This window comes from Pseudorca crassidens, chromosome 14, assembly GCF_039906515.1.
Source record: "Pseudorca crassidens isolate mPseCra1 chromosome 14, mPseCra1.hap1, whole genome shotgun sequence".
NCBI classification, from domain to species: domain Eukaryota; kingdom Metazoa; phylum Chordata; class Mammalia; order Artiodactyla; family Delphinidae; genus Pseudorca; species Pseudorca crassidens.
This window is the reverse complement of record NC_090309.1, coordinates 44,941,931-44,965,712: the sequence shown is the minus strand read 5'-3', so window position 1 is coordinate 44,965,712 and position 23,782 is coordinate 44,941,931. Positions and strand designations below refer to the sequence as shown.

At 35.2% G+C, this 23,782-nt stretch overlaps 1 protein-coding gene and 1 pseudogene across 10 annotated transcripts in view; one reads left to right on the top strand and one right to left on the bottom strand.

Annotated features, from left to right (window-relative positions):
* CCDC88A (coiled-coil domain containing 88A) overlaps window positions 1–23,782 on the bottom strand; it is a 192,386-nt gene that overhangs the window by 64,372 nt on the left and 104,232 nt on the right. For all 10 annotated transcript variants that reach the window (XM_067705001.1, XM_067705002.1, XM_067704999.1 and 7 more), the window contains 5 exons: window positions 19,224–19,293; window positions 17,209–17,267; window positions 13,560–13,643; window positions 11,721–11,861; window positions 4,472–4,644 (listed from right to left, as the gene is read on the bottom strand). In XM_067705001.1, the coding sequence (XP_067561102.1) occupies window positions 4,472–4,644; window positions 11,721–11,861; window positions 13,560–13,643; window positions 17,209–17,267; window positions 19,224–19,293 (527 nt within the window). The remainder of the gene's footprint in view (window positions 1–4,471; window positions 4,645–11,720; window positions 11,862–13,559; window positions 13,644–17,208; window positions 17,268–19,223; window positions 19,294–23,782) is intronic.
* Window positions 7,905–9,664, top strand: LOC137205756 (sushi repeat-containing protein SRPX pseudogene; annotated as a pseudogene).

Genomic DNA, 23,782 nt, shown 5'->3' with positions numbered 1-23,782 from the left:
TAAAAGTACATTACATGTTTAAAGGTCCTTGGTATATACTGTCAAACTGCCCTGCAGAAAGTTCATTACAAATTTAAAATGCAACTAGCAGAGGATAAAAGAGCCTATATGTGAAACAATTTAACAACTGAAAAATGCCATGTTATTGTTCTAGTTTGAATTTATTTGAATACTAGGAAAGGCTAATTTTATTTTCTTATGACTGTACCATTAAAATTTCTTCTGATGAAAAGCTATTACATTTTGTGCTTTATAAGATATTTCTTACAAATATTTCTTTACAGGTTGTTAAATGCTTTTTTAAAAATTAAAAACAAATTTTTTATTGTGGTAACATATATATAACATAATATTGCAATTTTAAGTGTACAGTTCAGCAGCATTAGTTACATTTACAGTGTTGTTAAACTATCACGACTATGTATCCCCAAAACTTTTTCATCACTCCAAAGAGAAATTCTATACTCATTAAGCAGTAACTCTCTAATCTACTTTCTGTCTCTCTCAATATGCCTATTAAAGATATTTCATTTAAGTGGAATTATTCAATATTTGTCCTTTGTACCTGGCTTATCTCACTTAGCAAGTTGTTTCTATGGCTCATCCATGTTGTAGCAGCTAACAAAATTTCATCTTTTATGGCTGAATAATATTCCATTGTGCCTAAAGCACATTTTGTTTATCCATCTGTTCATGGCCATTTGGATTGTTTCCACCTTTTGTCTACTGGGAGTAATGCTACAATGAACATTGGCATACCAGTATCTGTTTGAGTGTCCGTTTTCAATTTTACTGGGATATACCTAGGTGTGGAATTGCTGGGTCATATAAAAATTCTATAGTTAACTTTTTGAGGAATATTCCAATCCTTTGGGCTTCCCTGGTGGCACAGCGGTTGAGAATCCGCCTGCCAATGCAGGGGATACGAGTTCGATTCCTGGTCCAGGAAGATCCCACATGCCGTGGAGCAACTAAGCCCTTGCACCACAACTACTGAGCCTTTGCTCTAGAGCCAGTGAACCACAACTACTGAGCTCATGTGCTACAACTGAAGCCCATGTGCCTAGAGCCCTTGCTCCACAACAAGAAAAGCCACCACGATGAGAAGCCCGTGCACCGCAACGAAGAGTAGCCCTCGCTCGCCCCAACTAGAGAAAGCCCGCACACAGCAAGGAAGACCCAACACAGCCAAAAATAAATAAATAAAATAAATAAAAATTTTTTAAAAACCCTCAAACTATTAAAAAAATTTCAATGCTTTTAATTTTACTTTTTTTTAAAAGTTTACCTAGGAACTCAATTTAAAAATGGACAAAGGATCTGAATAAACATGTCTCCAAAGAAGATATACAAGTGGCAAATAAGCACATGAAAAGACACTCAACAGGACTTCCCTGGTGGCGCAGGGGTTAAGAATCCACCTGCCAGGCTTCCCTGGTGGCGCAGTGGTTGAGAGTCCGCCTGCCGATGCAGGGGATGCGGGTTCGTGCCCCGGTCCAGGAAGATCCCACATGCCGCGGAGCGGCTGGGACCGTGAGCCATGGCTGCTGAGCCTGCGCTCCGCAACAGGAGAGGCCACAGCAGTAAGAGGCCCGCGTACCGCAAAAAAAAAAAAAAAAAAAGAATCCACCTGCCAATGCAGGGGACAAGGGTTCGAGCCCTAGCCCAGGAAGAACCGATATGCTGCAGAGCAACTAAACCCGTGCGTCACAACTACTGAGCTTGTGCTCTAGAGCCCGCGATCCACAACTACTGAGCCCACATGCCACAACTACTGAAGTCTGCGCGCCTGGAGCCCATGCTCCGCAACAAAAGAAGCCACCACAATGAGAAGACCCCACACTGTAACAAAGAGTAGCCCCTGCTCACTGCAACTAGAGAAAGCCTGTGGGTCAGCAACAAAGATCCAATGTAGCCAAAAATAAATAAATAAATTTATTAAGAAAAAAGATACTCAACATTATTAGTCATCAGGGAACTGGAAGTCAAACCACAATGAGGTATCACTCCACACCCACTAGGATGGCTATAATCAAAAAGGTGTATAATAACAGGTATTGGTGAGGATATCAAGATGCTGGAGCCCTCATACATTGTGGGTGGGGATGTAAAATGGTGCAGCCAAATAGTTCGACAGTTCCTCAAAAGGTTAAACATAGAGGTACTATATGACCCAGCATTTCCACTTCTCAGTAAATACCCAAGAGAAATGAAAATATATGTATACACAAAAATGTGTACATGAATGTTTATAGGAGCATTATTTAAACAGCCAAAAAGTAGAAACAATCCAAATGTCCATCAACTCACAAATGAGTAACCAAAATGTGCTATATCCATGTGAGAGAATATTATTCAACCATAAAAAGGAATGAAGTACTGCTATATGGTACAACATGGATGAACCCTGACAACATTATGCTAAGTGAAAGAAGTCAGTCACAAAAGGCCACATAATATATGAATCCATTTATATGAAATGTCCAGAATAGGCAGATCTATATAACTAGAAAATGTATTAGTGGTTCTGAGGAGCTGAGGGCAAAGAGGGATGGACAGTGACTGTTGATGGGTATGGAGTTTCCTTTTGGGGTGATGAAAATGTCTTGAAATTAGACAGCATGTGATGGTTGCAGAATTCTAAATAAACTAAAAATCACTGAATCGTACACTTTAAAAGGATAAATTTCCTGATATATGAACTAGATCTCAATAAAACTGGTTTTTTTAAAAAGCATTTGTGTGAGAGAAAAACTCTTTGGAAACATGGGATCCATGGAGACAGAGAGTATTATTAAAGGAAGCTTTTGATAGTGGTAACTGCCGCTTAGAAGTGAAATTTATAAGGAATTACTTCTTGTTCTATCCAAATTGCAAATTATACTTTTACTCTGTATGTTAATAAATCCAAAGCAATTATATTATGATGTACCACCCACAAGTATGGTGTTAGTTAATTTGCATGTTCTCATTACAATTATTTATTTGCATTAGGTATAAGGCAACCTGAACTAAATTTATCCACCATGATTCCATACTTCATCACTTTAGTAAAGATCTATCCCAACAAAAACACTTAAAACAAATGTTAATAGAAGAAATCTATGAAGGGACACATTTTCAAAGGACAACGAAGATATGAGATGGTATTTGATGTAATGCTAGTTACTGGGAATACTTGCTATATCTGGCATATTTATTTACTCATTAAAACTATTCATTTACATTTTCCAATCAGCGTATGAGACCAAATTTTACTAATGTCTCTAAGTTGCTTGGAATTTTAATAATGCTATGCCCAAGTAAATTTTATTTTAAAATCAAATTCTAATATAGTGCAAAATGTTAAATGAATTCACAGCCATCACTGCAGTTCTAATTGCATGCTTTATCTAAAGACTGGAGAAGATTGTGCTAAATTATATGGAACCAACTAGTGCTCACTGTTTAGGCTATCCATTAACTGCCAGTCAAACTAATAACAGCAATCTCTTCCCTAATTTTCATGGTGCAGCTGTTTATAGAATATCCTGGGCGTGTTCACTTCAATAGATACATAATAATGCAGACATTCACAATGAAAGCTGTATTTTTTTGTTTTCAAATTTCCCTATGGACTGTACATTTTTTTCTACCTTGCATATTCAACCACTTTCTTAAACTAACCGCTTTAAACAATCAGTAAATAAACTTAATTGCTATATTGTGGTTTTAAATTTAAAATCTACACTCCAAAGCCCAAAATCCAGGAAGACAAACCAAAAAAGAAAAAGGAAAGAAAGAAAGAAAAAAAGCCTAAAATACAAAACTCCTTTGTTCTTTTAAACTGCAATACAGAAAATCTCCAGCAGAGACTGGTTATTTCTTTCCATGTGATTTACCAAGGAATGCCTATGTGACATTTATACTGACTTTCCTGTAATGATCTTTGAAAGTTAAATAGATACTAATTTCATCAGCACTAACCAACCAGAATATTTACCATTTCTAAGTATTGATACATGACTCAGGCATTTCAATTACTCAATGCAGAAGATACACAAAATTATTTTTTTGTAATACTGTATACCAAAAATTCAGTTTTTTAGAACATTAATTTAAAAAAAGCTAAACTTATTGATCTGTATCAGTGGTTGCCAGTGTTTTGGATTTCAAGAAATTAAAAAATTAAGCAGACCTCAATTTGTTAAGGAAAAACATTATGAAAGAAAGGACATCCTAACACTAGAAAAATAGGGCATGCTTTAAACTGATACAGAATAAAGGGCATCCTTTAAATTGATAAGATTTAGCATTACTAAAACCTTATGTCAGTCTACTTATTTTTCTCACTTTGGCAAATACTACCAAAAACTTTGACACAGCCTAGCAACTGGGAACCACGCGTCCATATTCCATAAGCCTAAAAACATTGTTTAGATCACCTTTGCAACTATATAAATTCAACAAGCCTTGAAAAGCAACAACTTACAATTCCTGCCTAAGCCTTCTTATCTTGGCCTTAGCATCTGCCAGTTCCACTGACAGATGTTGTCGACTTTCTGTTCGCTTCATGCCTGGAGAACCACAAGGTGACTGTGCAGATGAAGAGGCATGGGGTGGAAAATGAAGACCATCCCGCTCTTCAGAGAGTTCAACGATAGTCTAAGGAAATAGAGAAATAAATCACAGAATCACTTTTAGTATTTTACGTATCAGAGAACCAAACACATCAAAACTAGTCACTAAGTCTAAGTATTATACTGCAACATCAAAAAAGAATTCTTTGGTCAAAAATAACTTTGTCATATTTAGCTGTCATTTTTTTAAGTTTTATTCAACAGTAGATGGATGAGCTATTTAGTAGATAACACAAGAACAAGACTTAATACTTCTTTCCCTTCCCAGTGTTTTAACAAAAAAAAGTAAATTGTGGTAAAATAAGAACAGATAGCAACTGTTGGAAAGGCATAAAAGACTTGTTGACATAGTAAAGAAATTAACTCAAGAGTGATGTGTCTATAATTGTGCTGTCCAACATGGTAACCAGTAGCACAAGTGGCTAATCTCAAAGTTAAAGAGTTAAAAATACAGTTCCTTAGTCACATTAGCCATACTTCAAGAGCACAACAGCCACAAGTAGCTAGTGGTTACCGCACTGGACAGTGCAGAATTACAATCTTGCCATTCTTGCAGAATTGGACAACACTCCTCTAGAATTGTAAATAGAAACCTCAGAGGGACCTAAAAAAACCCTCAGAAGTTTAGTTCAACCTCTTAATTCTGCAGCTAAGGTAACTGAGGCACAGAGACTGATTTGCCCATGATCTCACAACTAGTTCATAGCAATGCCAAGACTCCAGACCGGTCTCTTCACTCCATACCCTATGCTCTCTCTTACAATACTAGTTCTAATCTGCTTCCCATCTCAAAGCTTAACTTTATTCCTTTCTCTAGAGACCCACCATGGGACACAAATCTTCTATTTATCCTAAATCTGAACTTTAAGGGCTATTTAACCTACATGTATCTCAATCATATTCCTCCATTCCCCTAATTTTCCTCTTATTGGAAAATTCTCTTATTCTAAACCACTTTCTCAGATTTTCTTTCAAACTTCCCAGGCAAACAGAAATTGTCTTTGGTAGACATTTCATCTGTCCTTCTGCTCCAGATAGAATGGGTAGAGTTACACCTCAGGAACATGAAATCACCATCCTCACTTTGTCTCTCATCACCAAGTCTTACAATGCCCTCATTGAATCATTACTTTTCTTCTTCTTTTTTTAAACCACCCATCAGAATTCATTTCTTTATCCTTGCAATACATTTGAGCACAAATCAAGGTCTGTCCAACTACTGCTTTCACAGATTCCAGTATTCCTACTGATAAACCTCAGAATATGACCTCCCAGTTCCCTTTCTCTCTACAACTCCACATCCACTTCCAATCCAATACATACAGGCTTCTCCAGTGAAAGAACCATTCCTCTCTTGCGCCATATCACCATTCCTATGCCTGAACCTCTAATCACTCAGTTCCCCCTTTTTGCCCAGTCAAATATATTATTCTTGGTTACCCTAGAGTTTCTACTCAGCCTGGAACTAAAATTAGGCTGTTAAATGTCACCCTTACTTTCTAATTTAACACCACCATGCCATTCTTTTTTTTTTTTTTTTTTTTTTTTGCGGTATGCGGGCCTTCTCACCACTGTGGCCTCTCCCGCTGCAGAGCACAGACTCCGGACACACAGGCTCAGCGGCCATGGCTCACAGGCCCAGCCACTCCGCGGCATGTGGGATCTTCCCGGACCGGGGCACGAACCCATGTCCCCTGCATCGGCAGGCGGACTCTCAACCACTGCGCCACCAGGGAAGCCCACCATACCATTCTTTGACCATGGCTCACTCTTTGAGGAAAAAACAAAAGGGAACTAATATTTATAGAATTCCTAGCTAGGGGATTTTCCAACAAGATCTTAACCAATACTATAATTGGCAATAGAGGCTTTACATCTATTTTAGACATAAGGAAACTGAGGTGCATATAGATTAAATAACTTAACCAAAGTTACACATCTAATGGTTAGGTATAACAGGAGTTCAAATTCAAGTCTGACTCAAACACTATGTCATTTTCCTTACCTACCATCAGTTTTTCTATTTCTGCTCCAAGGTGATAAAGAACTCTAAAAAACAAAACAAACCAAAAAAAATATACAGCCCCACTACAGAAATTGCCATCCACTTTCAATTAAGCTCTTTCCAATGCCCATCAATTCGTTTATTGAAAATCTTGATGATTTCCTGGCAAAATTTTCCCACAATGGCTGTTGTAAATATATTCCCTTTTCTCTACATAAGCCCCCAACTACAAACGGCTATCATCACTTCCAACAAATGACCCCTTCTCCAACTGTCAAAGAAACAAAACCACCTGTGATAAACTCCTCCGTTTTTATGCATCTCTTATTCCCAACATATATTCCTTACTTCTATAACATTTTCAATTTCTCTCTTCCTATTGGTTTTTTCTCCTTGTTCTTCAAAGACATACAAGTTTCTACTATCTAAGGGGGAAAAAATCACATTTTTCCTTTACTATCCTTCTACTATTTCTCTTTCAGTGCTACTTTTTGAAGGGTGGTTCGTTCACTGACATTACTTCATCTTGTCCATCTACCCAGTATGTCCAGCCCAACTTCCCTGTCTCTGTGAAGGGAGAGACAGTAACTCTGTGAACAGTGTTACTAATTTCCATAGTAGCCCAAGCTCAAACTTCACAGAATCAACTTTTATCTGTATATTTTCTTACTGTCTCAATTATCTTTAATCTTGCCTTCTAACATCTCCTGTCTTTAACAATAACACCTGCACACAGTATTAACTAAATATCTCTTTCATGAACAAACTAGAACTTAATTTTATTCCGTCTTACAATTTTTCATTTACAATGTTTTTTTTTTTAATAAACCAGATACAATCTTTCTTATGCTTCCTTGGTATCCCTGATGTTATCCACCATAGTAGTGTGCACAAAAAGAGCTGCTCAAAAATATTTAACTGAATGATTCACAAAACGGAAAACTCAAGAAAAGTACTGAAGACACATATTACGTTTGAAATTAGCAGGTGGTGAAATTAAAGTATCAAGAACTTCCAGATGCCAACAAACAGAGCACAAAAGATCTATGGGCTGCAAAATATTTTTTAAAGAGAAAGAAACCTGGTATTGAGAAGTAAGAGTATCCACAGATATTTTCCATTAAAGATTATGTAGACATTTTGACTTTTCTCTAATAGTGGTAGTTTCTTGAGCTCAAGAACTCCAAACATTTTCAAAAAATCTGACAGGAAATGTTATTAAGGCATACCTTTAATTTCTAAAGCCTTCTCTGATTCTTCCGATCCTAGACATTCCACTAATGGTTGCAAGTAATATCTTCCTTCTTTAAATTCCTATAGTATTTTTTTAGATATTTTTTAGATATATGTCTTTTTTGGTACTTGTCACTTTCAAATTTTTATTACAGTTAATTCGTTTATTAAAATAATTTCCCTATTAGATTGTAACAATATTTGGTTCTTTTTTGAAAGTTTGTCAGTTTGTTGCTCCCACATACTCTAGCACAAGATCTTGCAAAAAGCAGGTATTTATTAATATATGTTGAAGAATGAACATAAAAAGATACAACAATGCTAAAAAAATTCTGGTGACAATAATTCTACTTATAGAACTCGTCATTAAGGAAAAGAATCAGAGATGTGTTCAGCACAATCACAGATTTAGGCAAAGGTGTTATAAAGGTTAGGGACACAAGCGTTGGAGTTAGAATGGACAAGTTACCTAACTTCTCTGAACTTGAGAATCTTCATCTATAAAATGGGGTTATTGCGCAGACTTACTAAGATAGTATACAATAAACTTATAACACAAAGCTTGGCATAAACAGTGACGATAAATATTTGGTTTTTGGTAAAGGGAGACGACTGAAGAGATTCTTGTTTCATAGCATTAAGAACAAAAAAATGAAGGGTAATTAAAAACAGGGCGACCAAATTATATTTTCTAGATCGAAGTGAAACAATTATTACAAAAGATCAATAAAAACAGAAAAAAGGGCTCTCTGTTCTGACAAGGGGGAGCATCCCCTGTGGATAGCCTGTGGCTCCCAATTCTTGCCATGCCAGCAAGTGGAGGATTTAAGTGCTTTAGATGCCCACTTCAACTCCCAGTGTGAGTACTACTGCTCGCCAGGATACACACTGAAATGGGAGCGGACAACAAAGCCTGGAGCAGCCGACCAGCCTGTGATGATATGGAATCTCCCAGAATCAAGTGCCCAAGTATGAAAGAACACATTTCTGATCCTAATAAGCTGACAGTCCTCAGTGTCCTGGGAGATACCCGAGGGAACAGACACAGCAAACAACATTCTACTGATGTTATTCTAAAAGCCCTCCCCGCCAGACTCAAATTTTCCTGAAGGAGATCACAAGATACAGTACATAGTCTATGACAGAGCTGAGAACAAGGGGATCTGCAAATTTCTAGTTAAAGTCAGAGTCAGATGCTGCGACAAAATTCAACGTCCCAGGGAACAGTTACATGAAATGTCTAGCAGCAATAGTTATGGAGCCACTTGCAAGTTGTCCTGCATTGGTGGCCACAAGCCACAGGGTAGCCCTGCCTGAGTTTGTCAATTCAGTCTGGCTTGGTCTGGCATGGAGCCCACCTGTGTAACCATGAATATCAATGTGGGCATCAGAACAGCAGTCTTATGACTTCTGGATCAGTTTTATGAGAAAAGGAGACTCCTCACTGTGTCCACACCCATAGCCCCAAATCTCTACTGGCTGCCGCAAGAAATGCTACAGCAAGCACAGTGTGACCTGGATCTTCAACACATCATCTTGTGCTGGCAGGCCATGTTCCCGACCCTCACTGGCAGGATAGGAACAAAGATTATGCCTCCAGCACTAGCTCTGCAGTCCAGGCAGAATCCCATTCTATTCCTTCACTATGGTGCTAGCGGATAAGCACAGCACGGACAAGGAGCGCTATGTCTCCCTGGTGACGCCTGTGGCCCTTTTCAGCCTGACTGACACTTTCCCCTTGGGAAAAGAGGAGATGGTCCTGCAAGCTGAAGTGGGCCAGACCTGTAACACCTGATGGGATGGCTCTTCTCTCCACAATTCTCTTTCTACATAGTGCTGTGTACACAGAAAGGCCTTAAAAATATCTTTAATGTACAGATTTTTATTTGTTATTTTTAAAGCCTATTTTATTATAAGCTTTCTCTGCACTTAAAAATTAGCACCAACCTATCTGTACTTTGAAGTGCTCCAAAAAATATGAATATGATATTTACTCTTTCTCTCTTTACTCCATCATGGCTAGTTAATTTTGTAGAGAAATTAGAAATCACAGCCATAAACATTGCTCTCAACATGCTATTCAGTGTGATACATAACTTTCTCCTATTTTGTTTTTTTATAGAAAATTAATTAATAAAATATTTTGGAAGAAAAAAGCAGAAAAAAGTTAAAGGGAAAATGTTAATAAGAACTTGTTTCAATCCAATTGAATGATACCGAATTATTATATTTACATACTGTATTTACATGTGTCTAATATTTTTCACAATTATTTTTAATTATCTTTTCTAACTAGTCCACTGTTTATCCAAATTGAAGTTTTTTTCCCCCAGAGAAGTGAGTTTAAACCAGCTAGAAATTTGTTTTCCAAATACCTGAGGCAGGAGAATGTGACTACATTCTCCTGCCTCAGGTATTTAGAAAACATTTTTTTCCTTGTTAGAAAAACAAATTCAACTAAAATGCTTAATCAGGCAGGATAACAGATTTTTAAACGGTTTTTCAAACAATCATGCTATATAGTTTTTCACATTCCTTTTAGTTTTGACACAAATCATGTAATGACAAGTATTTTGTTTATATTTCTCCAAAATAACATCCTTCTTCACTCCATATTAATTATTTCATGTAAGTGAGATCAAACAACTTTTACATATCCATCAGTCATATGAAACCAAAGTACAGCTTTTTGGAAGTAATTCCTAAGAAGCTGGAAGACACCTTTTCAAAATACCTTTAATATCTTGAAACGCAAATAGAGAAATGTTATAGAAAATGGATAAAACAGTAAAAAGACACTAACATAAAAAATTATATAGCATATGGTTCAAAATATGGTTCAGATTGAAAATAAAGTAATCTAAATATCTCAGGGTAAGGATGATATATATTAGGGATGTTGTGCAACTCACTCTTTTCTTCCTTTGGTCTCACTGTCTTAGATTTTTAAAAAAATTTAGTTGTTGCTCTAAAATATTTACTTCCTATATTTTCTTCTCTTTTAATGCCTTAAGAAAAACTGAAAATTCCCATCAGAAATGAATATATTTTATAGTGATGTGAAAGTTTTTTGTTCCAAAAAAATCTTTAGAAATTTCGCCTATGTAGTCTTTCATTAGTCCCAAGAGTAATCAAATTCTCTATAAATAAGTTCAAATCATCTCTCTCATGTAAATGGAGCAAATAATCAAAGTTTTACATTCTCCAGAATGACAGAGTACTTTGGTCTGCTATTAAGAAAATATTACTCACCATCACATGCAGTAATGTCTAGACTCCTTTAAAAATTATAAGGCTGCTTTCAGAGAGTGCAGGCAAAAAATCTGGTGCAATTTTACTCTTTTTAAAAACCAAAGTACTCTCTTAAAGGAGTTTATAATAATTCTCTTTTCTAAAATCATATCTCATTATACTGACTACAAAAATATGAGACCTTTTGTGTGACATTTTATTCAGAACACCTGTTATTCTCCTTTTATTAACATTTATTTTTCCAATCTCAAAATGTGGCAATAAAACTACAAAATTAACCTCTTCTACCTTGAAAAGGCAATGATTTTTCCACTTACATCAACGATATTTTTAGTTTCATACTTCTGTACTGTTGCCAGAACTATGGGGATGAGTTAAAAAACACAAGAACAAAATCAGAGTAATTTAAAAGGAAGGAGAAAAGAAAACCTAATTGCAATGTGTTTACTAGCAATTTGGGGCTCTTATGCAGCCTTTCTGGCTCCTGTGTTGCACAAAAGACATATAGTACTTTATTACCTGTCCCTAAGAAACAAAGTATCAATTCTGAAAAATCTCTGAAGTTTTTTGGAAAGTAAACTTTCCTAATATACTAAAAGAAATTTACAAACCTCCGAATGCTCATCTCTCTCATCTATAAGTCTTTTTAGATGCAATACCATGTTTTTCAAGAGTGGTTCTATTTCCTCCTGAGACATGTCAGTCACTTCCATCCATTGTAGATCAAACACATTTTCCTGATTATGGGTTACCTTTAGAGAGCAACCAAAGTAAACAATTTTTTAAATGGCTAATACTTAAAAATACATTTAATTTTAGTATAATATTAGCTTAAATACTATATATCCCATATAATAAAAATATGAAAAGCAAATATGATATCTTGAAATTAATGAATGATGAAAAGGCTTCTACTAAAATTATTTTTACTAAATGTAATCTTTAAATGAATTTAGTCAACTAAAAAATAAGATATTTAATTTCTTTATTTTTTATTTTTTGCCACACCGCGCAGCGCGTGGGATCTTACTTCCCCAACCAGGGATCGAACCTGCACCCCCCCTGCATTGGGAGCACGGAGTCTTAACTACTGGACCACCAGGGAAGTCCCAAAAATAAAATACTTAATTCAAGACATTCTTAAGGGAAGGTAATACTAATAGGTCTGGCAACTGCTTTAACAAACTCAATTAATCTTTTCCTTAGATAAGACTAAGTTTATTGTACTTGAATTCAAAAGCAAAAGTTTTAATCCTGTAGGATATAGGTTATTGCACTTTTATACTTGAAAAGCTAAGTCTTTATAGATTCTGAAGAAGACACTGTCATAGAAACTTAGGAGAAAAGGACGCTCAGTATAAAGAGTTTTAAAAGAATGGAAAAGTTATATGAGTGAAATACTTATTTCTTGCTTTCCATTTCTCACTGTGATTCTGATATTTTGCTTTAACTTTCACAATAAACAGCAAAAATAACACTTTCAAGAATGGTGGCAAATTTAGTAACTTGCGGTACTCAGCATTTATTCAAAATCAAATACAAATCACAAAGCTAACAGAAACAAACATATAGATGTATATATAAAGGGAAACTACCAACAAAACTGTATCTTGTAGAGTACTAATACACTTACTGCTGACAATATTACTGACCAGAAAGCGGGGCTGTTTGAATATTAACTAAGAGAAAAGATGATATATGGAACACAAAGTCATTTAAATAGAGAATATTTAAACACAACAATTCTCACTATTTAAAACTCTCTCCCTTTCCTTAGTTCTCTTTCTAATCAGCATGTAAAATTTAACATGCTGTAGTTCTAAAAACTCTAAAGTACGCAAGATTAAAAGCCCAAGACTAGACAGATGCAGAAATAGCAGCTTTTAAAAACAATCTTAACAAATAAATATTAGCTTCAATTATCTGACATTGTACACTATGTCCTCCATTTAGGTTTTTATATGGATGTTATAAATCACTAATGTGTTTATAATTCAAGTAATATCTTCAGTAGAAATTATGCTGTGCCCATTCACTAAAAAAAAAAAATCACTGGAATCACATAATACTAATAGGTTAGTATTATCATCTTACCTCACTTTAGTTTTGAATTACAGGCAGTGATCCACTTTGTGCTGCTTCCATTTACTATACTATTCATGCTGTGATGTCTAACAAAGAAATATACGTTCCTCAAATAGCACTTTCTGCCTATATCCCTATGGATAAAGGCAACAGTACATCTGTAGTCAGCACTGTGCCACGTAGAAGATAATTCATTTAAGAAACTATGTCTAAAGAAAAGAAGATAATTTTTCTAAAAGCAGAGTTCATCTATAATTGACTTTGATTTATTCTTGCTTAATCCATGATGGTATTTGGGGAGACATACAAATAAAACATACCACAAGCTTCATAAAAATACATAAAAATTGTATACAGATTATTACCTCTTGAATATGTGCGGCAACTGCTGCTTTTGTATCAAAATCTAAACCTTGAATTCTTTCAATAAATTCTTCTTTTTTCTGACACTAAGAGAAACGAATAAACCAATCATTCATACTTTATAGGGTATAGTTGTTAATATGTTGTAAATAACCAAAAATTCATTAAGCTAAAAAGCTTGGCTACATTTTGAACAGCACAATGAGGGTTTTGTTTTGCATTTAAATGATCTCTAATACACCTACCCTAATAGAAAGATAACAATTTAGAAATATTTATTTAAAAAGCAACATATTGAAAATCCATACCATTTTTACGCTGAAAAGTTTTAAGTTCTAAAGCGGGTAACCATTACACAAACCATCTAAGGTCAGTACAATATAATTAGGCTAACTTTACAAACAGAGAAGTAAAGAATCAAGAACTTGTTTCAGAGAGGATAAGTTACTTGCCAAAAAACACAGTGAGTCAGTGGCAGAATTCGGAATACAGCCAAAATGCTCAGTCAGTCTTTGCCTATCATCAAACAACACAGTCCTTTTTCTTGGAAAAAAAATTTTAAGCAATTTTTACTTCAGGCTTACAATTCATTCTCACATCTTCATCCTATCAATCTCAATAAAAGAAACCTACTTTTGTGGCCCAGTTCAACACATATAAGGTAATACAATAAATATTTGATTTGTTTCTAACACAAAGTTACCAGGGGCAAAATTTAAGAATGTATATACAAGTACACATGTATCAAGTGGAATAAAGGCAGCAATTATTTATTGTGTACCTTTTAAAAAACGTTATATAAACTAAAAATATTACAATGCAAACCTCATCTTTTTCTTTCCATTCAGTACTGAATAACAGTTTAACATGCATCTTACTCTCTGCCTCTTGTCTACCTCTCTTATACTGCAATCCAACTGCGTTTAACGGTATTCTTACAGCTACCAAATGAGAAGTGCATACAAAACAGACAGCACTGCCTTGTCTAGCTTAGTTGCATCTCTTGGGCCAATTACTGAACTACTAGTGAAGACACTATACTCAAAAAAGGAAACTTGGCTCTTTGGTCAGTAAGAAACTTAGCAAGGTTCTGATTTACACTCTACACATTTATTATATCATAACATTTTTTAAACAACTTTATTGGAGTATAATTGCTTTACAGTATTGTGTTAGTTTCTGCTGTATAACAAAGTGAATCAGCTATATGCATACGTATATCCCCATATCCCCTCCCTCCTGCATCTCCCTCTCACCCTCCTTATCCCACCCCTCTAGGTGGTCACAAAGCACCAAGCTGATCTCCCTGTGCCATGCGGCTGCTTCCCACTAGCTATCTATTCTACATTTGGTAGTGTATATATGTCAGTGCTACTCTCTCATTTCGTCCCAGCTTACCCTTCCCCCTCCCCGTGTCCTCAAGTCCATTCTCTACATCTGTGTCTTTACTCCTGTCCTGCCCCTAGGTTCATCAGAACCAGTTTTTTTTTTTAGATTCCATATATATGTTAGCATACAGTATTTGTTTTTCTCTTTCTGACTTACTTCACACTGTATGACAGACTCTAGGTCCAGGTCCATCCACTTCACTACAAATAACTCAGTTTTGTTTCTTTTTATGGCTGAGTAATATTTCATTGTATATATGTGCCACATCTTCTTTACCCATTCATCTGTCGATGGAAACCTAGGTTGCTTCCATGTCCTGGCCATTATAAATAGAGCTGCAATGAACATTGTGGTACATGACTGTTTTTGAATTATGGTTTTCTCGGGGTATATGCCCAGCAGTGGGATTGCTCGGTCATATGGTATCTCTATTTTTGGGTTTTTAAGGAACATCCATGCTGTTCTCCATAGTGGCTGTATCAATTTACATTCCCACCAACAGTGCAAGAGGGTTCCCTTTTCTCCACACCCTCTCCAGCATTTATGCTTTGTACATTTTTTGATGATGGCCATTCTGACTGGTGTGAGGTGATACCTCACTGTAGTTTTGATTTGCATTTCTCTAATGATTAGTGTACATCATAATATTTTATTTCTACTTCCATAAAATTTAATTTAATTAAGCACATTTCTATCAGTGCAGAAAGTTCCTTATCCTATAAAAGCAAAATTATTAGGATGATATAGAAATTCAATGAAATTTAAAATTAAATTAAATTAATTTTAAATTAAATTTAAAATTAAATTATGAGAAATGTACAGTTCCCATCTATGACTAGGAAGTCAGAGTTTTGGAGGGATGTGATAAAAACTACCAGGTTTAAAAACAAGAATTTTTTTGGTCTAGTAAATAATATTTGACAGGCATAGTGAGAACAATTAAGAATGACTTTCGGATAGTACATTTGCGGCATATATAAAATAACTAACTTTTTAGGTATGGTAACCCCAATTTTTAAATGTTATGCTTCCAAAAGTGACTTATGTATAGTTTGAGCCAGTGAACATATATAAAATGGCAGGGTTATAATAAGTATGACTCACTGAAGGGTCCCCCAATTCAACTGCCATACCTTTGTCTGCCTTCAGTTTAAACACATACACTTCCCTTTTCTAAGTCCTAGAGCCACTGTTTATTTATACTACCTTTAAAAGCTCACCCTGTAACACAGTCTCAACACAGATCAATGAGAATTCTTCCTTTACCTTAAAATACCCACAATTTGTACTAAATCTCACCTCTGTTCAAACTCTGAAAGTTTTAAGAATTCTGAAAATGTTTTATAAATAGGTTAGGTTTTCTTAAAGAATATCGAATGAAGTTGATAGGTTCTTGAAGGCTAGAAACGAGAAAGAGTACCAAGACGGAAAAAAGATAGAATGAGAAGATTCACTTTGAAGTTGAATAATCAGAATATCAGTGTTGTCCAATACAAGTACTCACTAGCTAACTGTGGCTACTGACTATTGAAATATAGCTAGTGCAACTGAGAAACTGAAACTGTAATTTTATTCAATTGTAACTAATTTAAACTTAAATAGCAACACGTGGCTAGTGGCTATTCTACTGACAGCCCAGCTCTAGAGCATAAAGAGAGTATGGTGTTAAAAACAGAACTATAAACAGTTTCACTTCCAACTATAAAGACTCTTGTGAAGACTAAATCATCATCAGCAAACTTTTCTCCACTTAAAATTAAGCTCTCTTTTATCTTTATATACAGTTTTTAAAGTGTTATGGGCACTAAAGTTACTTCTAATTCTATTACATTAATTGATTCCTAAGCCAGCAGATTATCGTGATTTCATAATTTCTGCCTCCTTTTGATCATCAATCCTCTTCCCTTCTGTAACACACACACATGCGTGCATAAATCATAGGATGTTCTGGGAGAGGTTTTTAAGGGTACCTCTAGGGAAACTTGAAAAGCTGGGGCCTTTAAAAGCCTCGAATAAAAAAAAAGAATTAAATGTTTTAAATGATTATGACTACCTGATAATATAACTAAAGTTTGAAATAAAGTAACAGAATGAGTGTTTTTCTTCAAAAACCTTCTCCTTAGGAGGTTATACAGTTATTTAAAATTTTCTAACATGGACTTTGAACACCAATGGCCCATCCTTAAGTCTTTCAGAAACTAGAGCCTGAAAAATTTATAAAAAGTTATTAAAATAAAAATACGAAGAATTATTTTAACTTACCTGAACTGCGCAACCCAGTAAAAGTAAAAGCAACTTTTTAACTTCTTCTGTGCCTTGTTCTGAAATAAAAACAACTACTAAGTACAACATTTTACTTTAGTTCAACTCTCTTAGAGTGGTAGTATTACTTCTAGAGGTGATATTCACAACAACTTGACCAAGGGATTAAGTTTATAAGTGCAGTGGAGAATTCAGAAAAGCAGCTCTGTGTGTGCACAATATGGTAAGAGGAATTTTGAAGGGCTGCAGTACAGATAAAACAGCTTTCAAAGCTCTGTGTGATAAAGGATGCTAACTCTAAATCCACTACTTCTCCGTACGTCATTATACTACACCAGCATACCAAATTAGGAACCTCTACTATAGAGACATGCCACAGCCAGCCAAAATGGTTCCTAATAGGTCTTAGGCCTATTGGTGTTTTCTTTCTGAAACACTGACCTTATATGATTCATCTACCTATAAAATGTAAACGGCTTTCCCCTGCGTAGATTCATGAAAATCAAAACCTTAAATATCAGTTACGGTGAGGCTGGTAAAATAAATGTATATAACAAGCTGAATAAAGTTTATGGTCTGTAACAGAACTGGACAGTATATTCACTGTCCAACAGCATTCAATTCAAATTTTCTTAAAACATTCAGCTGACAAAAAAAAAGTCACTTCTCTGGCCAGAATTTCACCATCAGGCCAATCTGTCTTCTCAAACATTTCCTCCTACTCTCCATGAAACAACCTACCTTCTTAGCCACACTAATCATGCTTCCCCAAATATACATACATATATACACACACCACTGCCTTAACTTCTGTTACTCCCTCTGCCTGTCTTTCTTCCCTACCCTTCGTCCCTCTAATGAACTACTTACTAATCTAATCACAATCCTAGGCACAGCTCTAACATCTCTGTGTTGTCTTCCCTGACCCAACCACCAATGGTCTCCAACCCTCACTAATCTACCAACTTTAAGAATAATCAATGGCTCCATATTTTATAAGCCTTAACATTCTTACATCTCTCTACTTTGCACTAATTATTACATGATTTCCCAGTAATCTGTGTATCTCTCGCCACAACACAAGACCCTCCAGAGCATAAACCATTTTCTTTATATTCCTGGTCCCTCTAACTTGGTAAGTAATTATTAAATGCATGTGGAATTGAAAACAATTCCATTCTACATACAAAATGTTTTTTACATTTTTTATTTGTATATTAAAATATTCCAGAATATCTCGAAAGAGTATCTAAACTCCTAATTCACCCCATCTAATTTGTAGTTTGCTCAATGAAAACAGCTGCTTGGATTTCGTTTTTATTTTGGTTTTATTTTTGTTTGTTTTGACTGAGGGTGAGACTGGGAATTGGAGAAGATATACTTGATTTGGGTTACATGCCTGTAAGAATAAGTCCTTTGTTGAAACTGTTAGGTAGCTGCTAATTTCCCCAACTGTTCAAAAATTAAAACCCTGAACATGTCGCACTTAAAATCTGGTAAAGGGCAGAAACTTTGAAGAAAATAATTTAAATTATCTAAGAAACTGCTTCTCATCTTTTTTCCACTCAAAAGTAGTTTAATATAAATTACAACATATCAATCAGTAAAACCTCAGATTCAAACAACTTTGGCAATGGTAGATAGTAGCTATAAAACCTAGAAATTATTTCAAAATCACTTCTTTTCTAAGGTTATGTTCTTTTAAGCTTATAACTGCTGTACTTATCTTCTATACTTGTTTATAAGACACTAAAAATCATCACAGAAAAGTATCGACTTGGTAGAGTAAAAAAAAAACCACTGGACTTAATGTAAAATGTATGTCTGATCCCATCTACGACTTACAAACATTCTGTTTACTTTCTCTATATAAAATGGAATATCACCTCCAACTTTCCCTATAGACTCACAAAAAACCTAGTGAGTTAATGGAAATTAGCAAGATCTTGGTAAGCATCATAATACTACACAAAGATAAGACTTTATTATCACATTATGCTAATTTTAATACTTACCAGAAAAGGGATTTTTGCCAATGATTAAGACATTTGGCAAAGACATCATAATCAACTGCTGCAAAGTCTCCTATAAAAAGATACCCAAAGGTTGTTATATGGGTAATGCTGACAGGATAATTACTCAACAAGCTGTAACTTATGATTCGTGCACATCTCTGTAGGCATACTTTACCTACAGAGGTATACTGCAATTAAAAAGCTTAAAAAATGTGAAAAAAAAGATGTCTAAAAAGTCTTAAATCTTTTGTAACTATAAGTTAATGAATTAAATAACTAAAATTACAATTATCAGATAGGCTTAAGTTAATAAACATATCAAATGTCCATCAAATAAGTGTCCAAGTTGAACTGGTCTAATACCTATTATTTGGAAATCTGAATTTTAGGTATTAGATAATTAAACAACTTTCCTCAATTAAAAGATCAAGTGTGTGTATCTTGAGTTTTTTTTGTTACTTCTCTCTGAGAGAACTAAAAAATCAACTGATAGTAAAATTAAGAAAGCTAGTTAGTTCATTAAAAATCCTATCTTACGAGTATTTCATGAAAGTGAGCTCTTCCTCAGTGACTCGTTATTTCTCTCCTATCTACAATTCATGTTTTACTTCCTTTGACTTCTGTCAAACTTTTTGTGACAAGAATATATACAAATTCTGATGGTACAGGATGATTCAGAAAATTGAATGCCTCCAAATTATTCATTTTGGTTATACACTAAGTATGCATCTTCTGTTTATACTACCTCTTCTTTGAGGAAGTGAGAGAACACATCATGTCTATCACTATAACTACTAACAATGACATGCTACAAAGGGTCTGGGATGAATTAGACTACAGGATTGATTAGTTTAATGTGATAATACTGAATCTTTGCAAGATTATGAAATAACTGTGAGTGTCTTTACAATTTGGCTTTCACTACACATTCAGACATAACTAGTTGCTGAGGAATAATTTTTTGTTAAGTATTCAATTCCTTCTGAATCATTCTTTCCTTAACACTACGATGAGGAAGCAAATAACCATGAAAAGTTAACCTTTATTACTTTTTTAAAGATGTGTGATTCTAGATCCTCAAAAGCGGTTTCCTATAGCCAGAGTGTGACATGACACCAGAGGCTAGGTAGAATTGATCTTTTATCTGTAATTTCTTTCAGATATGTATTAGAAAGTTTCAGAAAATTTCTTCAGTGTTATATTTACTAGTCTTAAAAAAACTAACACCAAAAATATGCACACATTTAGAGAAAACTACATATTCAGTATGTGCATCACATTAGTAAATACAGTTAAGAATAGTAAGTGTCAAAAATTGCTAAAATCACTTATTCCAAGGATTGATACTGAGTTTGGATATTTAATAAATGAGTTTTCCAGTTAAAAGCAAGTTATGCCAAGATAAAATATTCTATAGCCAAGTATGTAACAGCTAAATGGACTTAAAGAAATAAATTTCAAATTAATTGCAATTTTTAGTTTCCTTGCCCTAAAGCAAACTTTTCAGGACTATATTTGTACATATTTAAAAGAAAGCATAAATAAGAGAGATGCATTAAAAAAAGCAATCATTGGGCTTCCCTGGTGGCGCAGTGGTTGAGAGTCCACCTGCTGATGCAGGAGACATGGGTTCGTGCCCCGGTCCGGGAAGATCCCCCATGCCGTGGAGCGGCTGGGCCCGTGAGCCATGGCTGCTGAGCCTGCGCGTCCGGAGCCTGTGCTCCACAACGGGAGAGGCCACAACAGTGAGAGCCCCGCGTACCGCAAAAAAAAAAAAAAAAAAAAAAAAAGCAATCATTGTTTTGTTTATATCCTTTTTAGTGGAGATAATCTAAGTCAAGACAATCTATTTTATTGATGTACCATGTAACATTCTATGTTGGCAGAGTTATAAGGAAATTGTCCAAATAGGTACTAATCTTTAATATGGTTCACCACCTCTTTCTTACATCCTCTTCCTCAGGTGGCTCCCCACTTCCTGCCTATTCTAACACCTCATTCTCTAATGCTATCTTAGTCTCTCCACAAAGATAAAAGCAATCTCATATATTCTTTCATCATATGGTACCATCAGTGACCTCCTGTGTTAATACAGTTTGCTTAACCTGTACACTATCACGTTTGATTATATTTGGATGAAGCAAATTCAAACGTACCTCTGTGTATCTAAAGATGTACTCTAGTATGGTGGAATGTGAATGCCTAGTATAGAGTACTATGGTAGAGTCAAGTCAGAAAACTTAGGCTTAAATTTCAGCTCCTTGACTTACTATGTGTGTGACTTTTGCTGAGAAGGGTAAGAAGTGAAACAAAAGTGTAAAGTTTTTTTAAACGGTGGTTATTATTTTTTAACAAATTTATTTTTTTATTTTTGGCTGCGTTGGGTCTTCATTGCTACGCGCGGGCTTTCTCTAGTTGCAGCAAGCAGGGGCTACTCTTCATTGCGGTGCACGGGCTTCTCATCGTGGAGGCTTCTCTTGTTGCAGAGCACAGGCTCTAGGCGTGCCAGCTTCAGTAGTTGTGGCATGCGGACTCAGTAGTTGTGGCTCGCGGGCTCTAGAGCACAGGCTCAGTTGTTGTGGTGCATGGGCTTAGCTGCCCCGCAGCATGTGGGATCTTCCCGTACCAGGGATCGAACCCGTGTCCCCTGCATTGGCAGGCAGATTCTTAACCATTGCACCACCAGGGAAGCCCAAATGATGGTTATTAAATATTAGAGTTAATGAAAAAAAAACTACCTTTTACTTTATTTCCAAGTACTGATTTTGTTATGTCTGAAAGTGCTAATATTAGGTAAGGCAGCTAAAAATTATACAAATTTAAAAAACCCAAATTATTCTAAAACCTCTATTTGGTTCTTTGGGTTCTTCAGAGAATTCTAGCTACATTTTTGTAAAAATTCCTATTTCCCAATTCCAATCTTACAAGTAACATTAAAAAATACACAAGACATAAAAGAAATCAGAGGTTAGAAAAACTGATTGTTATTGTTAAAGCTCTACTATAACATCCTGAGACTTCCCAGACTTCACTTAGCTCTAAAGATGTTCATTATTAAGGTGCTAAGAAATGGAAAAACAATACATAACTTAGTCCAAGATAAATACTACTTTGTTAAGCAGGAGCAACAATTAATTTGTTGTTAATTAATGGGTTAAGAATGATAACATATGTAAATGAATAAGTGAAGAGACTTCAATTTGTTAGTAAAGTGATGAGAAACCTATTTAAAAATGTATAGGGCTTCCCTGGTGGTGCAGTGGTTGAGAGTCCGCCTGCCGATGCAGGGGACACGGGTTCGTGCCCGGGTCCAGGAAGATCCCACATGCCGCGGAGCGGCTGGGTCCATGAGCCATGGCCACTGAGCCTTTGCGTCCGGAGCCTGTGCTCCACAACCGGAGAGGCCACAACAGTGAGAGGCCCGCGTACCGCAAAAAAAAAAAAAAAAAAAAAAAAGTACAGAAAAAGAAAGAGTTTTAGCAATACAATAGAAAGTGGAGAAAGTTTTGAGAAAATCAGGACAGCCACTCATTCAACAAATATTTATTGCATGTTTATTATCTGTCAGACATTATTCTAGATACTGGAAATAAAGCAATGAAGAAACAAAAATCCTTGCTCCCATGGAATTTACATTTTTGAAGGGGTAGAAAGAAAATAAGTAAATGTTTTTGGTGATAAGGGCTAACAATAAAATGAAACCAGGGAACAAGAGGTGGAGATAAGGAGAAGGATGCAAGTTTTGAAAGATATGCAAATATTCAAATATAGAGAATTTGAGAATTTTCAAGACCACTAAAGCAAAGCTTCACTGAATTGGTAGAAAATCTATCCTGGTATGAAGACAGTCCAGAAAAATTTGCAGAACATCAATAATTAATAAAAATAAAGACAGAACAAGAAAGAATGGCAGAGATTATCTTAATAGGAAAATAACAGAAGTGCTTTGAAAGACACAAGTCATTTCACTCCTATTATTTTTAATTGGCTTTGTATAACTTTTCTATAAAAATGGTATATTAACTATTTTTTTAGTTTTAGTTTAGAAACTTTTAAAACTGATACACAAGTTTCTGTGAATTGAAACTCATGTTGCTAAAGCACTTAAGAAAGACTATTTCAAGTTTGTGCCAGACAGACCCTAGAGACTATTCAAAGACAACTTAAACCAGGTTTCTCCTTCTTCCTACAAGTTACCCATAACACTTCCTTCACAGTAAGAACTTAAACAATACTTCTGGGAAAGGTCTGGGCTCATTTCCCTTTTTGAATCACATTGAACAAAATACTAAAACTAAAACTATACATTTCTAAGGTACTAAATATGGGCTTCAAAGATTTCTAGAATACACTGGAATGACAGTCTCTCCTTTGGGACTCTAAATCTGTTTTAAAAACTCAAACATAATTACATTTATCATACTATTTGTATTTAGCATTTTATCCGTGTTACTAGTGAAAAGAATTAAGACTATTTTATTATATTTTAGTAGCATGTAGAAAAAAATTAAATGAATGATGTTAAAAGAAAAGAAAATCTGACCAAAGTATCAAAAATA